Below are 20,786 nucleotides of genomic sequence, written 5' to 3'. Positions count from 1 at the left end.
TACCTATTCATGCACGTGCATCGCACACACACACACACACACACACGACCTGCCTCCTTACCTGTTTCCCAGCTGAATCCCGCTCAAGGCTGTGGTCCCATCTCTGCTGACAAACAGTCTCAGGTTGCTGTCTGCAAAAGTCAGTGGGAGAGAGAGAGCACATCTATAGCGGGATCAAGTGTCCCCTCTCAGTATTGAACTGCTATACACCCTGGCAGTGTGGCTGCATTAGGGGAAACATGTTGCTACACTGCGTCTCTGGTTCAATGCTACAGCAATGTTAAAGCACCAGAGCCCCGGTTTAGCACAAATCAAGCCCTCACCTTCATTGTTGCTGACATCAGCAAAGTTCTGGCTCTGAACGATCTTCTCCACAATGTCGTCCGCGTCGATGCGAGTGTCATCCACCCAGGTGGGGTGGCTCTCCACGGAGTCCTTCTTCCTCCTGTCACAGATGGGGGTGGAGCACGGAGGGAGTCAAAATGTTAGCACTCACACTCCCGGACTGTCAAGCAGCAGTGTCCCAGACCATATGGAACAAGGTGTGTCAGTCTCAGTTGAACAGAATGCTTCATACCACAAGGTCTGACTGTTGTCCAACATGTCAATGGAGATTCAAAAACCTCAGGTGGAACTAGCCCCAAGACATATAGCGAAATGCCTCATTCAGCAAGGGGCAGTGAAAATAGACATTTACGAAAGGCAGTGAGTTTAACAGTTTCTTTCTGTTACAACTACAACAATAGTGAAAGTGCTGGTGGACAACCGTACCTTGAGAGTCTATTGGATGGCAGTACGGGGCGTGGAGGGCGAGGGGGTCTTTCGGAGCGGCCGGGATCCCCCTGTCCCTCAGGGGGCCCCTCCACGCTCAGGCTGAGCCCCCCAGAAGCACTGCTGCTGGTGGAAGTGTTCCGGCGGTGGGTGAGGTCGGACAGGCTGGAGGAACAGGAGTGCTCTGTGCTGTAACCTTGGAAAAAAAAAAACACAGGTTAGAAAAGGCATGGTGCTGTGCACAGCAATTCCAATTGTTCCACATTGAACAGAGAAAACTGTTTAAAGTAAAGAATGAAAGTAAAATTAAACAAATTTCCTTATGTTGCATTTCAAATTTCAATCATATTCTTTTTAAAACACATTTCCTATTCAATAATGGTTCTTACATTCAAATTCAACTGAGAATTTACATCAAGCTTGCAACATGCATTAGGTTACAAGAGACAACTACTATTAATAAAGAACCTATTTTTATTAACACTTATTTATTTATACCACTAAGTCCATTCCATGCTATTGCATTCTGATCGGTTCTTTTGGTTGAGAGGTGAACATTTTGGTCAGTGGTGTAGGAAGGTGGAGCACATGACAGAAAGGGAAGAGATGGGGTCTGCTTCCTGCCTCTCCATCATCCTGTTTTCCTGCTTCTGAACGGTCACAGCACAGATGCCCTTTTGGAGGGACTGACATGAACAGCTTAGGGAGGGGCTGGGGGGAGGGGGAGACAAACCTCCTCTCTCTACACATATGTACCAGAGATCGGTTCTCACCTGATATCTTGCTCTGCTGGCTGGCGTAGCTGGAATTGCGGGAGTGGCCTGTGTGGAACACCTCATCCGGGCTGGACAAATTCTGATCTGGTTCCTCTGGCAGACCTGGAACCACACAGAATTGAAACTCTTTTACAGTTTTGCAATGAATGGAAATGTTTGAATGGAAACTCAAGCAACATTAACAGCCCTTGTATCAGTGGGTGGAACATGACACTGTGTTTTACATTTAGTTAAGCTCCCAACCGAAGACTGCACCAATTCTTATTCATTTACAACATTAAGAAACACAGATTTCCTTCAGGCTGTTACGGTCCCATCTGTTCCAGCTGAGTTACCGTAAATACCATGAGCTCCATGCCGTCCTGTAGTCTCTGCATGCATGTGCACATTCATTTCCCTCTGTGTGTCTGAAAAGCCTGGACTCTAACCTGAGCTCAAAACAGAAGGCCTGGATTTCAGCGAGCGCCCCATGGTGATCCCTCCAGCAGGAGCAGGTGTGGCCCCCGTACCTTCCCCCTTACAGTCCAGCTGCAGGGAGTGATCCTGTCCCGGAATGGAGATGGACTTGGCCGTGCTGGGGGGCCTGAGAGAAGGAGTAAAATGACATCACAATGACACCAGTCACACGGCACAGGAGCATACAAATGAAACATTCAAGGACTAGATTTGACTGAGCTAAGACTTCAGCTAAATATGCTGCTAGGGACACGGAACAAGCAAGTCTGTCTAGAAGGGAGGACACTTGAACTTCATCCTCAATGTCATCTGCAAGGAGTTAAAAGAAAGAAGGAAAAGTCTCTCACGTTTTAAAGCAAGGATCTCCAGACATCAGGGTCATCCCAATCGTTACCTGGAAGTAGTATGGAATTAATTTATCATTTAGCATTTCCCCCCCAATTTGTATCCATAAGCCAGTCTCATTGTTACAATGTCAATTCATTCACAGTGTTGGGAGAATACACTTCATGCGCAACTGGTGCCAGCACACAGCAGTTGCTCAATCCTTCAGAACCAAGGTAAAGATTGGCCTGCCTCTATAACCCTCCCACACCTAGGGCAACACAACAGCCCAGTGGGGCAGCCGAGCCCATTCTTTACCGGCACGGTCAGGCGTGGCTTTTAATGCAATACAAGTAGTGTTCCAAGGAACCAGAAATCAGCAGAGAGATAGCATCCCATGGGGAGAGACAGTGTCACCTCGTGTTCCAGGGGCAAAGGGGGCACCCACTTACCTTCAGAATGGAGTTGTCCTGTCTAGTGTTCTTGGTATCATAGCCCTCCAGAAGGCAGCAGCGCACTGCAGAGCCCGAACCAGCGAACTCCGACAGGTTGAGGTCAGCAAAGCCCAGCTAAATGGTGGGGAAGGAAGCGTAGGACTGCTTTGAAAATACAGTTCTTAGAGTAGACACTGGTCCTCAACTAAGTGAAAGAGGAAGGTTATCCAACTACAGTGCAGTTACATAACCAAGAGCATGTGAAGCAGGCAAGGCCATCCAGCCATGAGGAAACCTTTCAATTAGGGCCACCTTACTCGCTCGTTCCTGTTCTCATTTGTGTTCTCATTCTCTCACTCTCTCAGTTTCTCTCTCAGAGAACACTATGGCAGTTACATAACGACATCATGCCAAACAATCTTTAATGGGGTCCTCTGCTGTTGTTCCCTGACATTAGTTCAAACAGTGATTAGTGCAACCGCACAGCCCAGTTCATGCATAGTCCACAGCTGAGAACATCAGGACAGAAGAAACCCAAAAAATAACAATTGATAACAGTGCAGTCTCCTAAATTTCTATAGCATCATTATTATAGCATGATGTTTATTTCATGATAAACATTGATAATAGCTTCACATTTGCCACACGACTAACTGTACAAGACTAACTGGAGAAACAAGGAATATAAGTAATAATCATGACTACTTTCATTTACATAACATTAGTATATCCCAAACATTATGGTGCCCTGAAATGGAGGGGGCTGTGTATAAAATGTTGAGTAATTTCTACATGGTGAAACCAAAATGCATGCAGTAAAGATACAATTTAATAAAAGCTGAGAATCTGAGTTGTTTGATTACCATTATAAAAATGTGGAGTACAGAGCCAAATCAAGAAGAAAATATGTCTTTGTTCCAAACAAAATGGAGGGCACTAAGTGCCCCTTGAGGTTATAATGTTAGAATGGCATGTATTGTCTTGTGTCTCCAGAGCACAAAAGACAGACTAGCCAAGGGGTGAACGACCCAAGCTGGGTTAATGAGCTTTGTGGATGAAAGCAGCTTTAGTGCGCTGAACCATGGACCAACTGGGTACCTGCATAGACCATATTGTCAGAGGGGTACACGGTGTTGCTACTTGTTTGTTTTGTTTTTTTTGTTCCTGCTCTGCTGAATGCCTGAAACATTTTTGCTACAATTTCTATGTACTAATACTTTTTTTTTGTTTCTCTGTTCCTTGTTTCCCACGCTATTAAGACACTCCAGATCTAAAAACTGCATAGATCAACAGAGTTGGGTGACTGGGCTATAAACACAACACCTCAGACAAGAAACGTGTCCACACAGTCATTCCAGGCTTTTAATACTCACAACCAAACTACCTGGAACAACAGGAGCTTTGAGCTTTGTTGGCACTCTCACTGTGGTGCAAAGAAACCCATCAAATGGAGCAAGGTTTTCACATGCATGTCAAAACCTGAGACTGTCGAGAACTCCCTGCTTCCCTGCCAATCTTCAGACTGCAGAGGTAATGTGCTCTGCTCTGATGAGTATGTGGTTTGAAAAATCACACAGGCTACTCTACAAGCTGAAATAGGTGACATAATTACAGACATCAATTAGCATTTATTGGCTTTATAGAGATAACAAAGGCAAAAGTTCTGGCCGTTTGCAAGCGCAGGGCATGTAGAAGGGTGCTAAGTGTACTCTGTGCTAACAAAGGGTCCTGCTGTCCTCCAGGGTATAGGGGTCTCAGCGACCTATATGAGCCACCAGGTCAGGTGACCTCAGCACCGCTCCAGGCATTCGCTGCTGACTCAACGGAATGCACACATCTGCGGCCTTCCTCCCAGACAAGGAGAGAAAATATTGCCAGATTAAAAAAAAAGGAAATGGGAAGGGGATGCCAGAGAAGATCTCTGGAACAGAAGAAAGATAACATCCTTTTTCATTCTTAAGAGTTGGGAGCCATGGCTCCAAGAGTTTCCTGTAGGACCTCAGGCAGCTTGTTGACCAGGACATTCCGTTTTGGACATCACATGACAGGTTACCAAATGTGGACCCTGGACTGCAAACTCTCCACACAACAGACTCCTACTTTCCTGCTGCAAGCAGATTTTACGGTCATAGGGTATGCAATCCATGGCCGGAAAACATTTACCTGAATTACTTTCCATTACTCCCTGGGCAACCTGTGATTTAAGCCGTATCCAGGCAAACAATCCACCATATTGGATAGAATAAAATGGAATTCAGAGAGATCTTACGAACCTAGCAATGAAAAACACTAATTTGGTAAAATCAGTTTCTAATATCTTTTGCCTCACTTACCGTACATTTATACACCACTGTCGGCAGGGTTACAAAGCAGCAAGAGTAAGGTAAAAGGCAGCCACCGAAACATTGAGGGTGATTATAATTTTTATCACCGAGACAGAAACATTTCTCTCTAATGGAATATGCAGATATCGGCACGAGTCCTTGCAAACCTCATCTGTGTTAAGTGTTTGTCTCCTATTAACCTGCCAGCTTCATCACCGTCACGCGCTGAGTGACCCTCCCGTTTTATTACTGCCATCATTCACTTAGGCTGCCGAGTATTCCATGTGTTCACTTCAGAGAATGAGGGGCCTATTGATTGCACAGCCGAGCGGAGCACAGAACAGCCCACCCAGGCTTCCCAGTCAGCACCCTCAATGTAATGAGATCCGGGGGGTGAGGGGTGGGGGGGCTTCCTCCTCACCTAGTGGAGGATTAGAAATGCTATGCTTATCATCCATAACCCCAATTTTAGGTCTTGAACCATTGTGTAGATTTAAGTACCAAATAACAATCTCTATCCAGTTTTACATGTCTCATGAGCTTTACCAAGAAAGGCCTGTTTTAGTGACTGTGTTGATATCAATGAACCTATGTTCCAATTGGCTGGCTAGCTCCAACGAACTGAACGCCTACAAGGTTGGCCGTGCTGAAGCAAACAAGCATATTGTTATGATGTCATAACTTCAAACGGCTCATTTAAATGCATATTTTCTTCATGTGGATTATGTGGATTTATTTGGGGACTGTGCATTTTGATATGTTCACTGTGTTTTATAACACATTCAACTCCTATATAATCCGCAAAGGAAATATTTCATTTTCCACAATATGGGACCTTTATGACATAACATAACATGCAGCAACAGACAGACAGGCCTGTCTTCCAGATGCTAAGGTACTGCCTTAAGGGGTTGAGGAAGAGGGTCATTAGAGGGAAGGGGTGATCAGGGGGAAAAGAACATCTGAGCATTGAGTGATCTAGTAGAGAATCTAGAAATTTTACAACTTAATAAATGTGAGAAAACCGTTTCACAAACATCAACGTGTGGCGGATGTCTCAACGGGCATCTTATCTAAGCAAATTTAAAAACAATCAGCGGGGGAACTTTCTCTCTTGACTATTTTTAATTAAACTGCCAGGGTGAATGGCAACACTTCTGCTAAGAAGCCCTTTCAGAAGCCAAAGTTCCTGAGACACACAAAGCAACACCATAAGTAAAGGTTTCAGAGACCTAATTAAACAGGAGATTGAATTGCTTGTGGTGACAGGCCTGCCAGGAGAAAAATCCATTGGCAAAATCAATCAATCACAAGCAGGCAAATTAATCTGACCCCAGGACCACCAAGGTCTCCCATAGCAACCATGCCAGGATCAATACATCTAAGAGTGTGAGGAACTAGCAAAGGATATGCCAGCGGAGCATAGGGTGTATGCAGTAAGATGCCTGATTCACAGTGAGTCACAGTGAGTCACAGTGACATTAATCCTCCACTGACAACCCACATATTGCCGTTTTACTATTTTATTGAAAGGCAAACTGCAAGACGGTAGATATGCTGGTCAAATTCAAACACACGTGTGAATATAGTATGCCACTGTTTGTGTGTGCATGTTTGGGCACTGTAGCATAAATAGAGTATGCTACAGTGAACCTGAGAACGGGAGGGGAAAATGGAAACATTTCCTTTTCTCCACCTTCCTGAGGCTGCTGTTTATAAATGTCTTTATTTAGGGAAATGGCCCCAGGAGCAGGCTCCGCAAGGTGTATTTTTAACCCTGGAGGAAATCCACACTCACGGTGTAGGAAAAACAGAGTGGAGAAACCCTACCGCCACTATTGTTGTTCACAAGTATTTTCTGTCCCTTTCCTCCTGAGATTGTAGCGCTGTGTTTGTGTGTTTGTGTGTTTGTGTGTAGGCGTCTGTTTGTTTGTGTGTAGGGGTAGGGATAGGGGTGGAAGCAGGATGGGCCAGGGTTCAACTCTTACCTTTGAGAAGGTCTTTCCTCCTTTGAGTTCCTGCATGGAAAAACAGGAAGAGGTAGATGAAACCAAGGTGCCCAAACAGGCAGTGAAGTGTGTGTGTTTGCTGAGTTGCTACAGAATATCTGGGGCAATAGGAGGGCACATACAGAAAGCACATTCGCACACTTGCACACTCACCCACTTACACACATACACACATACACACACTGCATTGCGGGGGCATATTCACAGCACCAAATATGACTGACCAGGAAGGCCTACAAGGCCATCTGGATTAAACACAGCTGCACCCCATGCACCACAGTACATATAGGGTGTGAGCCTGTGTGTGTGTCTACATGTGTTTTCATGTGTGAGGCTGAGCACACGTTGGTGTGCATGTGTGTTTGAGAATGAGGCACACGTGTATGTGCCATTTATTTCAGAGACAAAAAGCTCACCTTGCGGACAGAGACCCGGCAGATGCAGGGGTCCAGCACACCTGTTGCAGGGTTGGCGCTCATCTTGCACACAAAAGAGAACCTCTTCTTCCAGCGAACACTGTGCTCCTGAACCTCCTGTCTGTGGAACAGGAAAGGGGGGGGGGGGGGGGGGGGGGGGGGTCAGGCAACAGCTAAAGGGGTGGCAGTATTAACATAACACTTGAGAAATCAGACTTGCAGCTCTGCTTGTAGGTTTAATTCCTAGCGTTTCCATTGTACCCTTGAGCAGGGTACTTAACCTGAATTGATGCTGTAAAATGTCACGCGGTACACGTCATGGATTGTAGTCATGTAAAAATGTAAATTACTCTGGATAAATGTACTGTAATTGCCAGAGCTACCATAAAGTTCTATGGTTCCATTATTTCCTCATACATATCCTGTGCACCCAATAAGCTAGCCAAATTTCCAAAGTGATTCAAATTCTCTTAATCTCCTGAGAAAAAAACTTTTTTTTGACATAATACAAGTCTCTCGGATGACAAAGACATGTTGCAGTGAAAATATTTTCAAAATATCCATTTTATTTCATTTCTAATTGAATGTCCCTTATGTTAAGAGAAATACTGTATAGAGCTCAGAGAAGCCAAAATGTAATGTCCTTGTTTGAGGATGTAGGGTCTCAGGAGGTTAATTACAGAGTACTGAAACCTTTACTTAACTACATAATATTATGTGTACTGCTCTGCCTCATTCATAGACAGCTAGCTTCCTAATGCACATGCAAGTTAGCTGTAATATGTTTTCAACCAAGCATGCTTACCAACACATGGAATGTTCTAGGGTACTGGTTAAGTTTATTTCACATTTTTAGAATCCCAAATCATTCAGTCTAGTTTATCCTTTATTTTCCTGCAGATACACACCTTGGTCTGGATTAAATTAATATTTGTCCTTCAGTTTAAATGCAGATCTGCATTTTCCCCCCTCAGAAACAGTCTGGTAAGTTCAGCTAACTGAGTTTGTGAAGAAAAAGTGTAATTCTTGAATTTATTTGTGGGTGACAGTACAACGACACATTTCTACTATATACAGGACCTTGTTTTCAAGGTAGCCTCAAGCAAGAGGCCTTCACGTAATTCAACATAATTATAGCCACCCTCAGGAAAAATACAACGCAAACAAACCATCCACAGAAGGTAAATGATGTGAGAACACAGTGTGGCTATGGTTAGCACTACTGATTATAAAGGCAATATAGGAAAGCACAGCACAGCCAAACTACAGGAAATTGTGTGGCCATTATCACCATTACTGCCTCTGGCCGAGTTTTGCTCTGTAAAAGAGGAAACAGAAGAGAAAATGCTGAAATTTGTTGCTCACAAAGGCCATTAGACAAACAACTTGTCAGCTTTCTCTAGAATTTCTCCAGCGCTGGAGAAAGCAAACCCGTCACCAAGGAGACAGTGAACAACAATACACACCGTCAAACACACAGGCTAGGCCACATCATAAATACACAAAGCTGGAATTAAGCACTTAGAGAGGGGGTCAGCATGAACTGTCTGTTCGCTCGTCCCTTTCCAAATAACTGCCACATAAAGCCATTTCCTTATTATTCTTCATGGTGTCTTCTGCTTCATCATGGTTGACCTGTTCAGGTTTCCCATGAGGAAACAAACATATCCAGGACAATGAAAACAAAAATAACACAAGGGTCCTTTACCTCAAACTCAAAATTGTATATCTGTAGCAGAGTACAAAAGTTTCAGTAGTAATTATATTACTATTGATTAGAACAAAACCGCTCTTCATCATCTGATCTGTACGGCACTTTCCAAACAATGTACATTTAATATTCTTCACAATGTGTTCATTGCAAAGACCTATGGTTGATTAGGTACAGATATTATTGATTTAATTCACAGAAGAGGAATTGAGATGAGTGTGAATCACAAACACACACACACACAATTATAGTAATGCATATACTGTATGGAAACACACACACACACACACACAATTATAGTAATGCATATACTGTATGGAAACACACAAACACACACACACACACACACACACAGGAGTGCTGTGATGGTGCCACGTGGGGCAGTAAGAGACTCAAACCAAACAAACACTGCACTGATCAATGCACACTCACAGTCAGCACCCCATCATCAAGCCGCAGATGCGAAACAGACAACCCTGAAGAAGAGGAAGTGGGACACCCACAAGAACCGGACCGTGTAAAAGAGAGAACAGGCTGGCCAAAATACAATCTGCCCCTGCCCATGTACGACTCGAAGGGATGCAAGTTTACGAGCCCAGACAGGCTGGCACAGTGGCAGCTGGCCGAGGCTTCCGCACTGTCGCATGGACAAAGAGGAACCATGCGCCTGGCCAGCTGGCACAGTAACACCATCACGTGGACGGGGCGCTGCCGCTAAGAGGCGTAAGCTCAGGGACCTCATCAGGACCCAATCCCCAACACCAGGACGATAACTGACATTTTATTGCACACTAATCTGGTGTACACATTTTTACCCCTTCTTAATGGAAACCACCACCAGTACTCTCATTCAGGGCTCTCATTCCTACTCTTGCTAAAAGCAGCCTTGGGTTGCCATGGAGAAAGTGACTTTAATTAGGGAGAAAAATGGAATTGCAAACCAGCGCAGGGAAGTGAATAGGTGCTTTATGTAACCTACGCCTCAAGGCCCAGGCAGGACTGCTATCTGTGGCTTTTTAAAGCAGCTTTTTAAAGTCCATTTCTATTCCAGGCCAGCCATGCACACAGAAAAGCATCGGTAAACATTGTCAAGAAGCACCCAGTGGAAAATTACAGCACTGTGGCACAAGGTTACAGCACTGTGTGCAATCATATTCATGTAAGGCCTTGAGACAGCTGGAAACCCGGCCCCTGTTCTGCTCCAGTCTCCACCAGCTCCGCCCGGCACCTGCTTCAGTTCGGGAGCCGTAACATGAATGCGTGTGGCGATAAAACTGAGACAGTTAATCTACAGAAACCTCACAATCTCGCTGCAGGGTCGCAGCCATTCCTCGAGCGCAGTGGCTCTCAAAGGCAAGTCTACCCCTGGAAATGCTGCACACTGGGCCTGTGTTATGCTGGCCTGCACTCGGACGGGATTATCAAAACACGAAACATTCAAATTCTCTGCCTCGTAGAATGTTATGAACTAGGAAATTTGCCGAAAAGCTAGCTGCCTCTCGTGGAGGGATTCAGTCAGTCATGTCTCACCACTCCCTAGCAAGCAGTCCGCTTACACTGAAGCTGGCCATTAAGTGTCCTCCTCTGACTCGTGTCTGTGTGAGCTCTACTAGTGTACTGCTGTGTGAAAAGAAGCTCAATCTGCAGACAGCACATGTTTCAGAGAAGAGCACATGCTTGACAGCGCTCTCCTGAATTGATAGCAAATTGGGACATTTGGAGGGGGGAATTAAGGCAAAAGCAAAGGCAGTTTATGTAGCACTCTGACTGCTAAAGTTTTTACCATGTTTGCTTAAACCCTACACTGGTATGGAAGGCATATCAGGCCAACACAGCACACCTTTCTCCACTTTTAGTTTAGCAATGTTTTTGCCATTATGGGACAAAGGTTCACCAGTTTCTAAAGAGAAGAAAAAACCTCTATTATCACTGTCATTACAACAGTGTTTAAAAGAAAGCACTTATGTGCTGTTTCCCAGCTTGTTTATAACCATTTGTCAGCATTTGATATGCTCATCTGAAAGTCTCCTAACACTCCTCAGATGGCCCTGCGTGGCCACGCTATTCAGATAATGACATGTTTATGTGAATAAAGCCTTCTGATTGTTTAGTGTTGAAAGCATCAGTAAGCTCTTGCAGATTGTTTCCCTGCAGTGTCTATCAACAGGCATTTCTCAATGAGAAGCATCAATTGTACAGCGCTTTGGATAAAGGCGCTATATAAATGCCAACCATTTACCAGCTGGGTCAGGGTGCAATTTTAGCACTACTGTATCCTGCTGAAGGCCACCTTTGGAGAGAGCCTTGCATATTTGTCTCCACGGTAACGGAGAGAACTGGAGATTATGGGAAAATGGACGTTTCTCATGGACACAGTGCTTCCTGTGCATTCAGGAGGACCAGTAGGGAGAGGAACAGCACTGGACGCCTACAGAAAGTGCGAGCTGCAGTAGAATACCCAGGCTGCTTTCTAAACTCACAGGGCTGAATATTCATGAGGAAGCAGAGGCCAGACTAAAACAAACAGGGAGGGACCTTTTTTTATTTTAAACTACAGGCCTATTCTCTGCAGAGCGCACTCCCACACACCAGTCCAGCTCTGTTTGTGTTACCACCCTTCGCTTAGCCTCGCGGCTGTCCAGCCCCCTCACACAGGCACTGCAATGGCCCCGCAGATCCAGCAGAGGGTCTCCACCCACCCAACCCCACCACCCTCGTTACTCTCCTGACATTTTGGGCTGGAGGGGGGATAATCCCCTTGGCACGGTTCATCGCAACCAGGGCAGTTTGCCAGGGTGTCTGCTCCCCTGATTTCCTGACACCAAAAGAGCACCAAGGGATTATCCGCTGAGCTACACGTCCAAGTAGGCCCAGATTTAGCCTAGCCACACAACACTGCAGGGACGCAGCCAGGGGGAACTGCCATTCACATGATCCAGGCCCTAGACCCCTGCTTCTCACTGCTGTCCTCAGAATATCTGGCTGTATGAGGCAGTCTACCCTGTGACACATGCAGATGTCTCATGACAGCAAGCTCCTTCCTGCCACTTACCGCACACCCACTCAGAAAGCAGTGTGCAGGTTGGCAATCCTGTCGACAGGAGGGTAGACATAACATAATCACACAGTACAAGCAGGTACTTTGAGGTACAAAACCATTATGTCTATGTTTATAGAAAAGATAACTCAACCTCACCCACTCCAGCAAACTGGAATACAAAAATTTTAAAATGCTTTTCCATTCGAAACAATTTGGCACTTGCAGCGTGGCATGTAGTGACATAGATCTAGAAAAGAGACGTGTGGGCAGGGAGCTGGCAGGTTTCATATGGCCTTCCTGCTCTCACGCCCAGGCACAAAAAAAAAAACTTTCATCACAGCGACTCCTTCCCCCTCCTGTTAGTGCAGAAACGCCAGTAGATCCGGTTGTTTGAGAGCAGTGAAGCAGTGGACACTGTCTGGACACGCACACCTGTGCGCTAATCCCAGCACAGAAATGAACTGCGGACCTGCACGAAACAGGTGAGGTTCTCTCCCTCTCTCTCCTGCAGCAGTTTTGTTACTACTGGGAAAAAAACGTATCGTATTTTGCTTGTATTTTTCAGTGGGGAATCTACACACTACATGGCCTCCCCTGCTGCTATTTACAGCTTTCACTGTACAACCAGTAAGGGAAGGAAAGAGGGAAAATTAGAGGGTACATCGCCTGTAACTGCGGACACAGCCACTATTACGGGCCAGAAAAGCACAGGGTGCAAACCGTACTCCTCCAAAAGAAAATAAAAGAAGAAATGAAAGAGTTGCGAAAATAAAACTGACAGAAGCAGATGGAGGTCCTCATCCACTCTTTGAGCATCGTTTATCCACGGTCAGGCTCCTCCCACCTTCCACAGCATCACTCATGCAGGCTCCACCCATCTGCAATGTAAATTACAGGCTGACTGGGGCCGGTACTGACACCAGTGAGATGAGTGTCTCTGTCACAGTGGGAACTGCATGGGATGGCAAGCAAGAGCTACAGTGGGCAAGGAGATGGGCCAGACGAATGCGGAAAGGGGATATCACGCAAGCTTCTTCTCTCGATGGGGAATAAATGCTGTGTCACCGTACTAAGCTTTCCTGCTGACCTGGAGTGTAAGGCACGGCCAAGCACGACCTGTACTTATTTACACAAATTCCTGCCTGCGTACACATGAAGCATTTAGCTAATGATTATATAATGAGATCTTTTACTGTTATCCATTGGAATGCTTTTGTCCCATATCACCAGAGCTCAGACCATAAAACCACACACTCAGCCCTCTTGGAAAATGACAATGAGTGAGAACCAAGTTTAAAAGGAGAAAAAAAAAAGGCAGGCTTGGGCCATGAAACTTTCCACCATCAAATTTGCAGTGTTCCCCACAATACACAAGCACCCACATACACACACACACACACACACACACACACACATGCACACACACCATAGCTCCACTCAAACACAAGGCAGGTTTAGTCTCTCAATCAGAGAGAGCTCACTTCTCACCCACATTCCAAGGACCAAAATGCTTTGTCGAACTGCCATGGCAACGGCAAACGCCCATGCGCCCACAACAACAAAAGAAGCAAGAAAGACAGAGAATGAGAAAATAATACTACACTAAAACAGAATATATTGTGCAAATGTGAGTTTCAAATGTCGGAATATTTTCACTGGAAGTTAGGACTGTTTCTGATGAAGTATTTGTGTACTGAATGGTTCTTACTAAAAGCAGAGAATCTGAATCATAACCAGCCCAAGTTCACCTGCTGAAATGGTTTGCTATACCACTCAGCTAGGCCCATTCTGTACTATTGGCAAGGTTTGCAAATGCCAAATTCTATCATCTATCCATGGAGTTGCAGTCTGGAAATTCATTGCATTCTTGAAACTATCACAAACAAACCACATAAATCAAAGCTTTATATTAAAAGGACTGAAAAGAAACCAATGGTATTTCTGACACTGATACTGGGCTTTGCAGAATGACTGGATGTCCTGGCATCTAGAGCATCATTCCACTACCTCCGAGACAAAGAAAAAACTGAGAGAAGCCACCCTGGGTATTTTCACTTTGGGCTCGTTTCAAAGAGATTCATCAGTCACTCTCCCACGCCCGTCAAAGAGTACGAAACCCAATAGTGCATCGCTGAATGGGCCGATTGTTGGGACGGATTTTGGGGAGAACACTGCTACACACAAAAAAGGGAATGGGGAGAACCTGATAGGGGATAAAGAGGCTGGAAACTTAATTAGAAATGATTCAATGTCCTAGAGAGTCTGGGACAGAGAGGTGAGGCTGGCCACCGTGGCAGAGGGGAGGGGGTGAGGAGAAAAAATAAAAACCGATTTCCATCATGACAGCACCTCGTCCCAGCTTTGTCTGGGCTCAACAAAAGGGACAACAGTCCTCCCAGTGTTGACCGGGTTCCCAGATCCTTCACAGAGAGGAGACGTGCCTCGCTGGTACACCCCCCACCCACCCACCCCATCCCATTTTACATACACCCTGCTAGGAGACAGGAACCAAGTCACTGAGTCCATGAACACTGTAGCTTTCAAATATAGCAGGATCCCATCTCTCTCTCTCTCTGTCTGTCTCTCGCCCTCTCTCAGGCTCCCTGTCTGTCTCTTGCTCAGCCTTTCTCTCTCTCAGTCTGGCCTCTCTGTCTGTCTCTCCCAAACAGAAGCACACAGACATACATACATACATACATACATACACAGACTTTCAATGAGCACTCGTTCTATGCTATGTAATGAATTGGTAACACAAGCAGAGGCACACACACACACACACACACACACACACACACCTCTTCTCATTTCACGCCACAGAGGTTAAAGAAAGAATAACAGTGTAGCAAAGCCAGGGAAAGAATTAAGTACTGTAGAATATCTGTTATTTAAAGGGCCAAGTAGCCCCAGAGTGAAATTCAGAATGTTATATAATCTAGTTAAGAACAGTAGACCAGTTTACTTCCTAATACTGACACAGCAGAGTGCTCAAATGAGAGTTCAACATAATGAGACTCTTTCTGGATGACTGCACTCATCTGAATCTCTGGACAGCCACACACATGCACACACACACACACACACGATAAACTACATGTTCTAAGCTCTTTATAGAATCAAAAAGCCATTATCTCTAGGTAATTTCCCTGTGCGGCTTTGACACTGAGGGCTCACTTGTGCACTGTGCTTTGAAGAAAAATGTTCCTGCTACATAGCAGCTGTGTCCTGGCCTTGTGTCTGTTCTTCATTTCCACCCATCTCTGTTTTTCAGTCAGTAGATGCAGAGCTGCAACTTCCTGTTTTCAAAAGGTTTCAGTCTCCTTCCTTCTCCAGCCCTCTGAAAAACAGTTGTGGCCCAAGAGGGAGAGGCTGGAATAAGGAGGGCAGGGACAGACAGCGTGAACAGCGTGAGCACTCAGCAGGAGAAAAGCAGAAGGCAGCAATGTTCCTGATCCCAAAACATGCTGACGTGGCCGCGCTCCTCATTCACATTCCGGGACGCCACGAGGCACGCAAGGGTCTGAGGCGGGAACGCCAGCGTACTTTCAACCTGCACTTTCAGTGCAGATGTAACTTTTCATGTGGAAAAAAAAAAACGCTTGCAAGCGGTTTTTCTTCTGTTACCTTAGCGTTTCATTTAGCATGGTTCACCTGCATTTGGTCCACCCTCGCCTGGAGGACACTGCTGTAGCAGCAAAAACAATGACTGTGGGCTTAATCAGGAACAAGCAAAGCCAAAATGAAGAACCACACCTGAGAGTGTGTGTGGGGGGGGGGGGGGGGGCAATGATTTTAATCAAGGGGGAAGGAAGCCCTTTATTTACAGTAGCAGAAGGCTGCACACTTCTGCAATCACTCTAGTTCTGCACCCTGATGTGCAAGTGCCTGAATCTGTGCACACGTGTCTATTATTCTCTACCTATCTTCAATGATTAGCGGCGATGGACACCAAAAATCGATATTACACTCATTAATCCCAAATCGATCAGCTCCAGAAGACATCCAAACAGTACTCTATTTTAACACCTGCACTTTATTCTAAACAGTTTAGTCTTTAGCTTTCTGGCATTGTGGGAAAGTGAGAACTGAGCCTCTTCTTTCCGTGTGTTTCTGCATTTCCCCCTGCAGCAGTGGAAAAAGTTCATCCTTTCCTCTCTCCTCAGTGTAACATGAGGAGGACCTTCCGTGCCAGGGCTCCAGCTGGACGAGGGGGGGTCTGGCAGGACGGAAGGTCCTGACTGAGACTCGAGGATACAGAATACACAGCTGTGGTGGATCAGCTGACGGGGCGAGGGTGTGGGGAAGAGTCCATCTCTGGCCCAAAAGTGCCACGCAGCGCCCGCACTGCAGCCAGCAAGAGGCTTGGAGGGCCAGCTAATATGATGGGTGGCAAAGGGGCTGTGGGGTAGCAGTTAGACTACGCGACCATGCTAGCAACAACTGTGGTCTGCATAATTAGCCACAGGCTGACACTGGCCAGGTAGGAACAATTTCATTGGGTCCGCACAGTCTCGTGCCTCTTTGTCCCCTGGCCAATCAGACAGCCGCAGGCTGCTTGAGTTACGTATGCAGGAACTGCTGTCCTCTTGCTCAGTAAGGGAAGAAGCACCTGGGAGCAACAAATATTACCCATGCTAATCCACACTCAACTGACAGCTGTCCACGCGGCAGCGAAGAGACAGGAAAAGAGAGATTTGATGATTTATAGTGGACAGAGAGAGGAGCACTAATTTATGAAGCTACATTTTTTTTCTGCCTGTCTGTCCCTGTCTCCAGTGCCTGGAGTGAACTTCCTGCTAGCTTGTCCTTTACAGGAAGGTTCCTGTACTACAATCCCAGGTGGAAGAACAGAGTCAGCAGTCCTAATGACCCACACACACACACACACACACACACACACAAACTCGCATTCAGACACCCATGCACATACATGGACACACAATAGTGGGCCGCAGGAATAAACACAGACACGTGACATGGCTGTTCTGTAGAAAGATACTGTTATTTCGGCAGAGCTCCTGAACACAAGTGAGTAATGAGAAACAGACAGTGACATCCGGACCACGGGGAACTCAAGTCTTATGAAAACACATTTTAACTGAAGAATCAGGATCCCCTGCAAAGAATGCCAAAGCAAGACAGGCAAGATCAGTAGAAGCACACACAGCCCAATTTAATGAGCTGATTTGTCTGTAGAAAACCCCCACAAAGAAATTGACATACTGAGGTATCAACCAACACAAAATAAAACTTTTCCACACTCATCTGGCTGCTCGTAACCCAAGTGGAATTAAAAACAAAAGGCATAAAAACCACACTGACCCATGGGCTATCTGGCCATCTCCATGTTATTGTTTGTCTTGTGGGTGAGGTCATAGAACAGTCCGGAGAGAGGGAAGAGCAGTCTGACTGAGGATTCCCACAGCTGGAGCCCCCCCTTCCTCCCGGCAGAGGCCCACCACAAACACTGCATCCCTCCAGCGTCAAGTACAGCTAGTCCCCAAGATAACACGCACCCTGCCTGTATAAACAGATCCCAAGTAGAATTACGGAGGCCTGCAGCATCCAGAACCCCGAAGTATGTTGCATAAGAGTGGAGCCTCTTGACCTGCCCCGACACCCGTACGTGACGTAATCTGTCAGCTATGCAGCGCGCTGGGATCCTTATCAGCCATCCTGTCCCAGGCCTGAACCACACCAACCCCTTCCACAGCCAGAACATACAACCGACAGCAGACCCCCATCAATCCCTGACAGCCCAGATAAGCAGAGAGCCGAGGAGGCAGGAGTCTCACGCCGAGAGCGATGGGATACAGGCGATAGGCTTCCAGGGCTGGGAGTCCTCCCCCCAACCCCCCAAGCCCCCAGGCCTTCCGCACGTAGCGCTAGCTCTGCTGATCTTATCCCACCACCTCAGCTCACGAGGATGGGCCTGTGGACAGCCCCACACACAGCTGTTACTAAACATCTTACAAAGCCAAATAGCAATTTTTTTCCATTGTAACTTGATTTTTTTATTAGGCAGTGGATTGATCAGCAAGGGGTACTAAATGGTAATTAAATGGAAGTGAGTATTTTTGACAACAGTATGAAACTGGCCTGTTAGTGTTGAGGACATGAAAAAAAGTAAAACATCACCACCACCCCCCATAAGTTTTTTCTTTCTCTTTTGTCAATTTTGACTTCCCCTGCTCTGATGTGGAAAATATTCAAAAGAAAACATCAAAAGTAAAAAGATCCCACCCAATTCCCACCTCACCTCCCAGCACGGTAGAGTACGATACATGGTCAGCCTGGTGGGACCACCTACTCCCCCTTCCCAGCGGCAACTGCCAAAGTTCACTCCCAACACCGGACAAATCTGATCACAGGAAACAGATTATTTTAGGACCCACCGCCAAGGAAATCATCAGGCTTATTATTTTTCCAAAGGAAAAAAACCCCCAACACTAATAAACAGGCTTGGGTGTTAAAGCACACACGTGCACACACATTGAGGCTGAACCAACAAGCCTTTCCTTTGGAGCTTATTGCAGTGCACTCCACTGTACATGAGAGGAAACAACTGGCTGTAGACTAGCCAGTCTGGGTTCCTAATGTCACAATGAGAACCGGTCAGGTGACTGCCCCTCTGTCAGGCGACGGAGACACGCGCCACAGACACGACCTGCTCTCAGTTCTCACTTCCCGTGTCTGAGCAGCAAAGTGCCCGCTCACCCGTCCCACTGTGATAAACACACCTCCCCAAGAGCCCACCGCAAAGACACAACCATCCTGCCATGCCATGCATACTCTGTGCGCCCTGTGCGCTACTTAGCGCTGCACAGCTCGGGCACGTGCATGCTCTCGTACAGCAAGCCAGTTGGCATGTGATCAAGGTTCTGATTCAGAATCACCAAGACCACATCTACAAACGTGACATGTCACCAAGAGAGGAATCACATCAATAATTCAACTCCTTGCACGTTTGAGGAAAGGAGGGATGAAATATATTTGCACATGGAACATCTGACAGCCTGTACGGATGTATTTTTCATTGCGTAGACCCCCCCCCACCCCCCCCCCCCCCCCCCCCCACCCCCCGCCATGTTCTGAGTCCAAAGGAAGCTGAATGCTTCCTTTCCGAGTCTGCGTGTGGCCGATTCCCTACGCACAATGAGGTCTGTATCTGCGGGGCAGGTGAGGGAGGGGCAGCTCAGGGGAGATGCGCTGATGGCAATAGCTCAGGAGAGTCAGATAAACATCACATACTTTCAACTACAGCAGCCACTTTGAGATGGAAAAGATATTGGACATACCAATTGCCATCACACTACCTGTTTGTACCCTCCCACGTTCACACTCTCTACTGTGGATTGGCACATACGCACACGCATGTACACACACAACCGAGCTCTCACACGCATACGCATACACACACACACACACACACACACACACACACACAGACTAATACACACATGCCCAAATGATGACGGGTATTCTAATGAGGAGGATCTGAGCTCAGACTGGCTCAGTAGGTTACGGAGGCCTGCACATTACGACTGCTTTTATAGGCTTCCGTCTTTATAAGCTGCTGCCAGCCTGGCCTACATCCAGCGAACCCACCTCATCTCACTGCTGTCCTCCCATCTGTCCCCACTCTAAAGCCACGTCCCGTTCGCATTTAAGAGGCCCCTATATACACCTGGCTAAAAATAAACATGGTTTCCCCCATACCATTCTTCACTCGCACTGCAAAGGCACACAGAGATACTTAAAGACAAAGAGAATGAGAGAGGGAGAAAGGGAGACGGAGAGAGGGAAAAAAATAAAGACTGAGGGCCAACTCTGCTAACCTACTTCTCTCGCAATGGAACTTTATTGGCAGGGGCCTGTCCAGCTCAACTGGGATTTTTAAGTGAAATAAATTAACCCAGATTTCCTTTACTGAAAGTATCAATTGTACCAAAGAAGAACTCTAAACGTAGTTAAGAGAACTAGGCTACATACCAGTATATACTGTAATAGCATATATCCAATATAATATTCTATAAATGAAACATGCATTTATTTTCATGGCTGTTGGCCTCAGCTTACCACAGCCATGAGTCGACATTTGCATCACAAAATGTGATCAACTGTCTAAATATATTGCAACTGGACTTGATTTGTCCCAAACTCCTGTACTCGAACCTCTGGGAAGTCAGGCCTGGATGTAGTATTTGCCTGTGCCAAATGCCTGTTGCGCAATGCATAATCCTCCCGCCCCTGGAGACAAAGTCAGACCTCAAGTTTGTTTCTGTGAAGCCCTCGTTCCATTGGATCACGTAACAGAGATAACCGCTATGGGTAGTGACCTCCACCAGCGATACCAGTGGCAGGCATGGGGGCAGCCAGGCAGTTATGTAAGTTTCTCATTGGACTCAGAGTACAATACAACAGTCATCCAGTGTTCTGCTACACAGTGCATGTGTGTGTGCACGCGCACACACGTCTCAAATAAAGAATTCATATGCCTTTACTGCGTGGGAGGGTCTTTACAG

General features: G+C 46.2%; 1 protein-coding gene across 1 annotated transcript in view; it reads right to left on the bottom strand.

The window, feature by feature from the left end:
• The window catches only part of eeig1a (estrogen-induced osteoclastogenesis regulator 1a), a 39,383-nt gene that overhangs the window by 859 nt on the left and 17,738 nt on the right, over window positions 1-20,786 (bottom strand). The window contains exons 3-11 of the mRNA XM_061260986.1: window positions 7,511-7,631; window positions 7,074-7,103; window positions 2,780-2,896; window positions 2,351-2,397; window positions 1,976-2,130; window positions 1,545-1,649; window positions 772-967; window positions 324-445; window positions 62-131 (exon numbers count right to left, since the gene is read on the bottom strand). Of these exons, the coding sequence (XP_061116970.1) occupies window positions 62-131; window positions 324-445; window positions 772-967; window positions 1,545-1,649; window positions 1,976-2,130; window positions 2,351-2,397; window positions 2,780-2,896; window positions 7,074-7,103; window positions 7,511-7,631 (963 nt within the window). The remainder of the gene's footprint in view (window positions 1-61; window positions 132-323; window positions 446-771; window positions 968-1,544; window positions 1,650-1,975; window positions 2,131-2,350; window positions 2,398-2,779; window positions 2,897-7,073; window positions 7,104-7,510; window positions 7,632-20,786) is intronic.

This window comes from Conger conger, chromosome 11, assembly GCF_963514075.1.
Source record: "Conger conger chromosome 11, fConCon1.1, whole genome shotgun sequence".
In the NCBI taxonomy this organism is placed as follows: Eukaryota; Metazoa; Chordata; class Actinopteri; order Anguilliformes; family Congridae; genus Conger; species Conger conger.
Note: the sequence above shows the minus strand (reverse complement) of the source record. Positions and strands in the feature narration are given on the sequence as shown.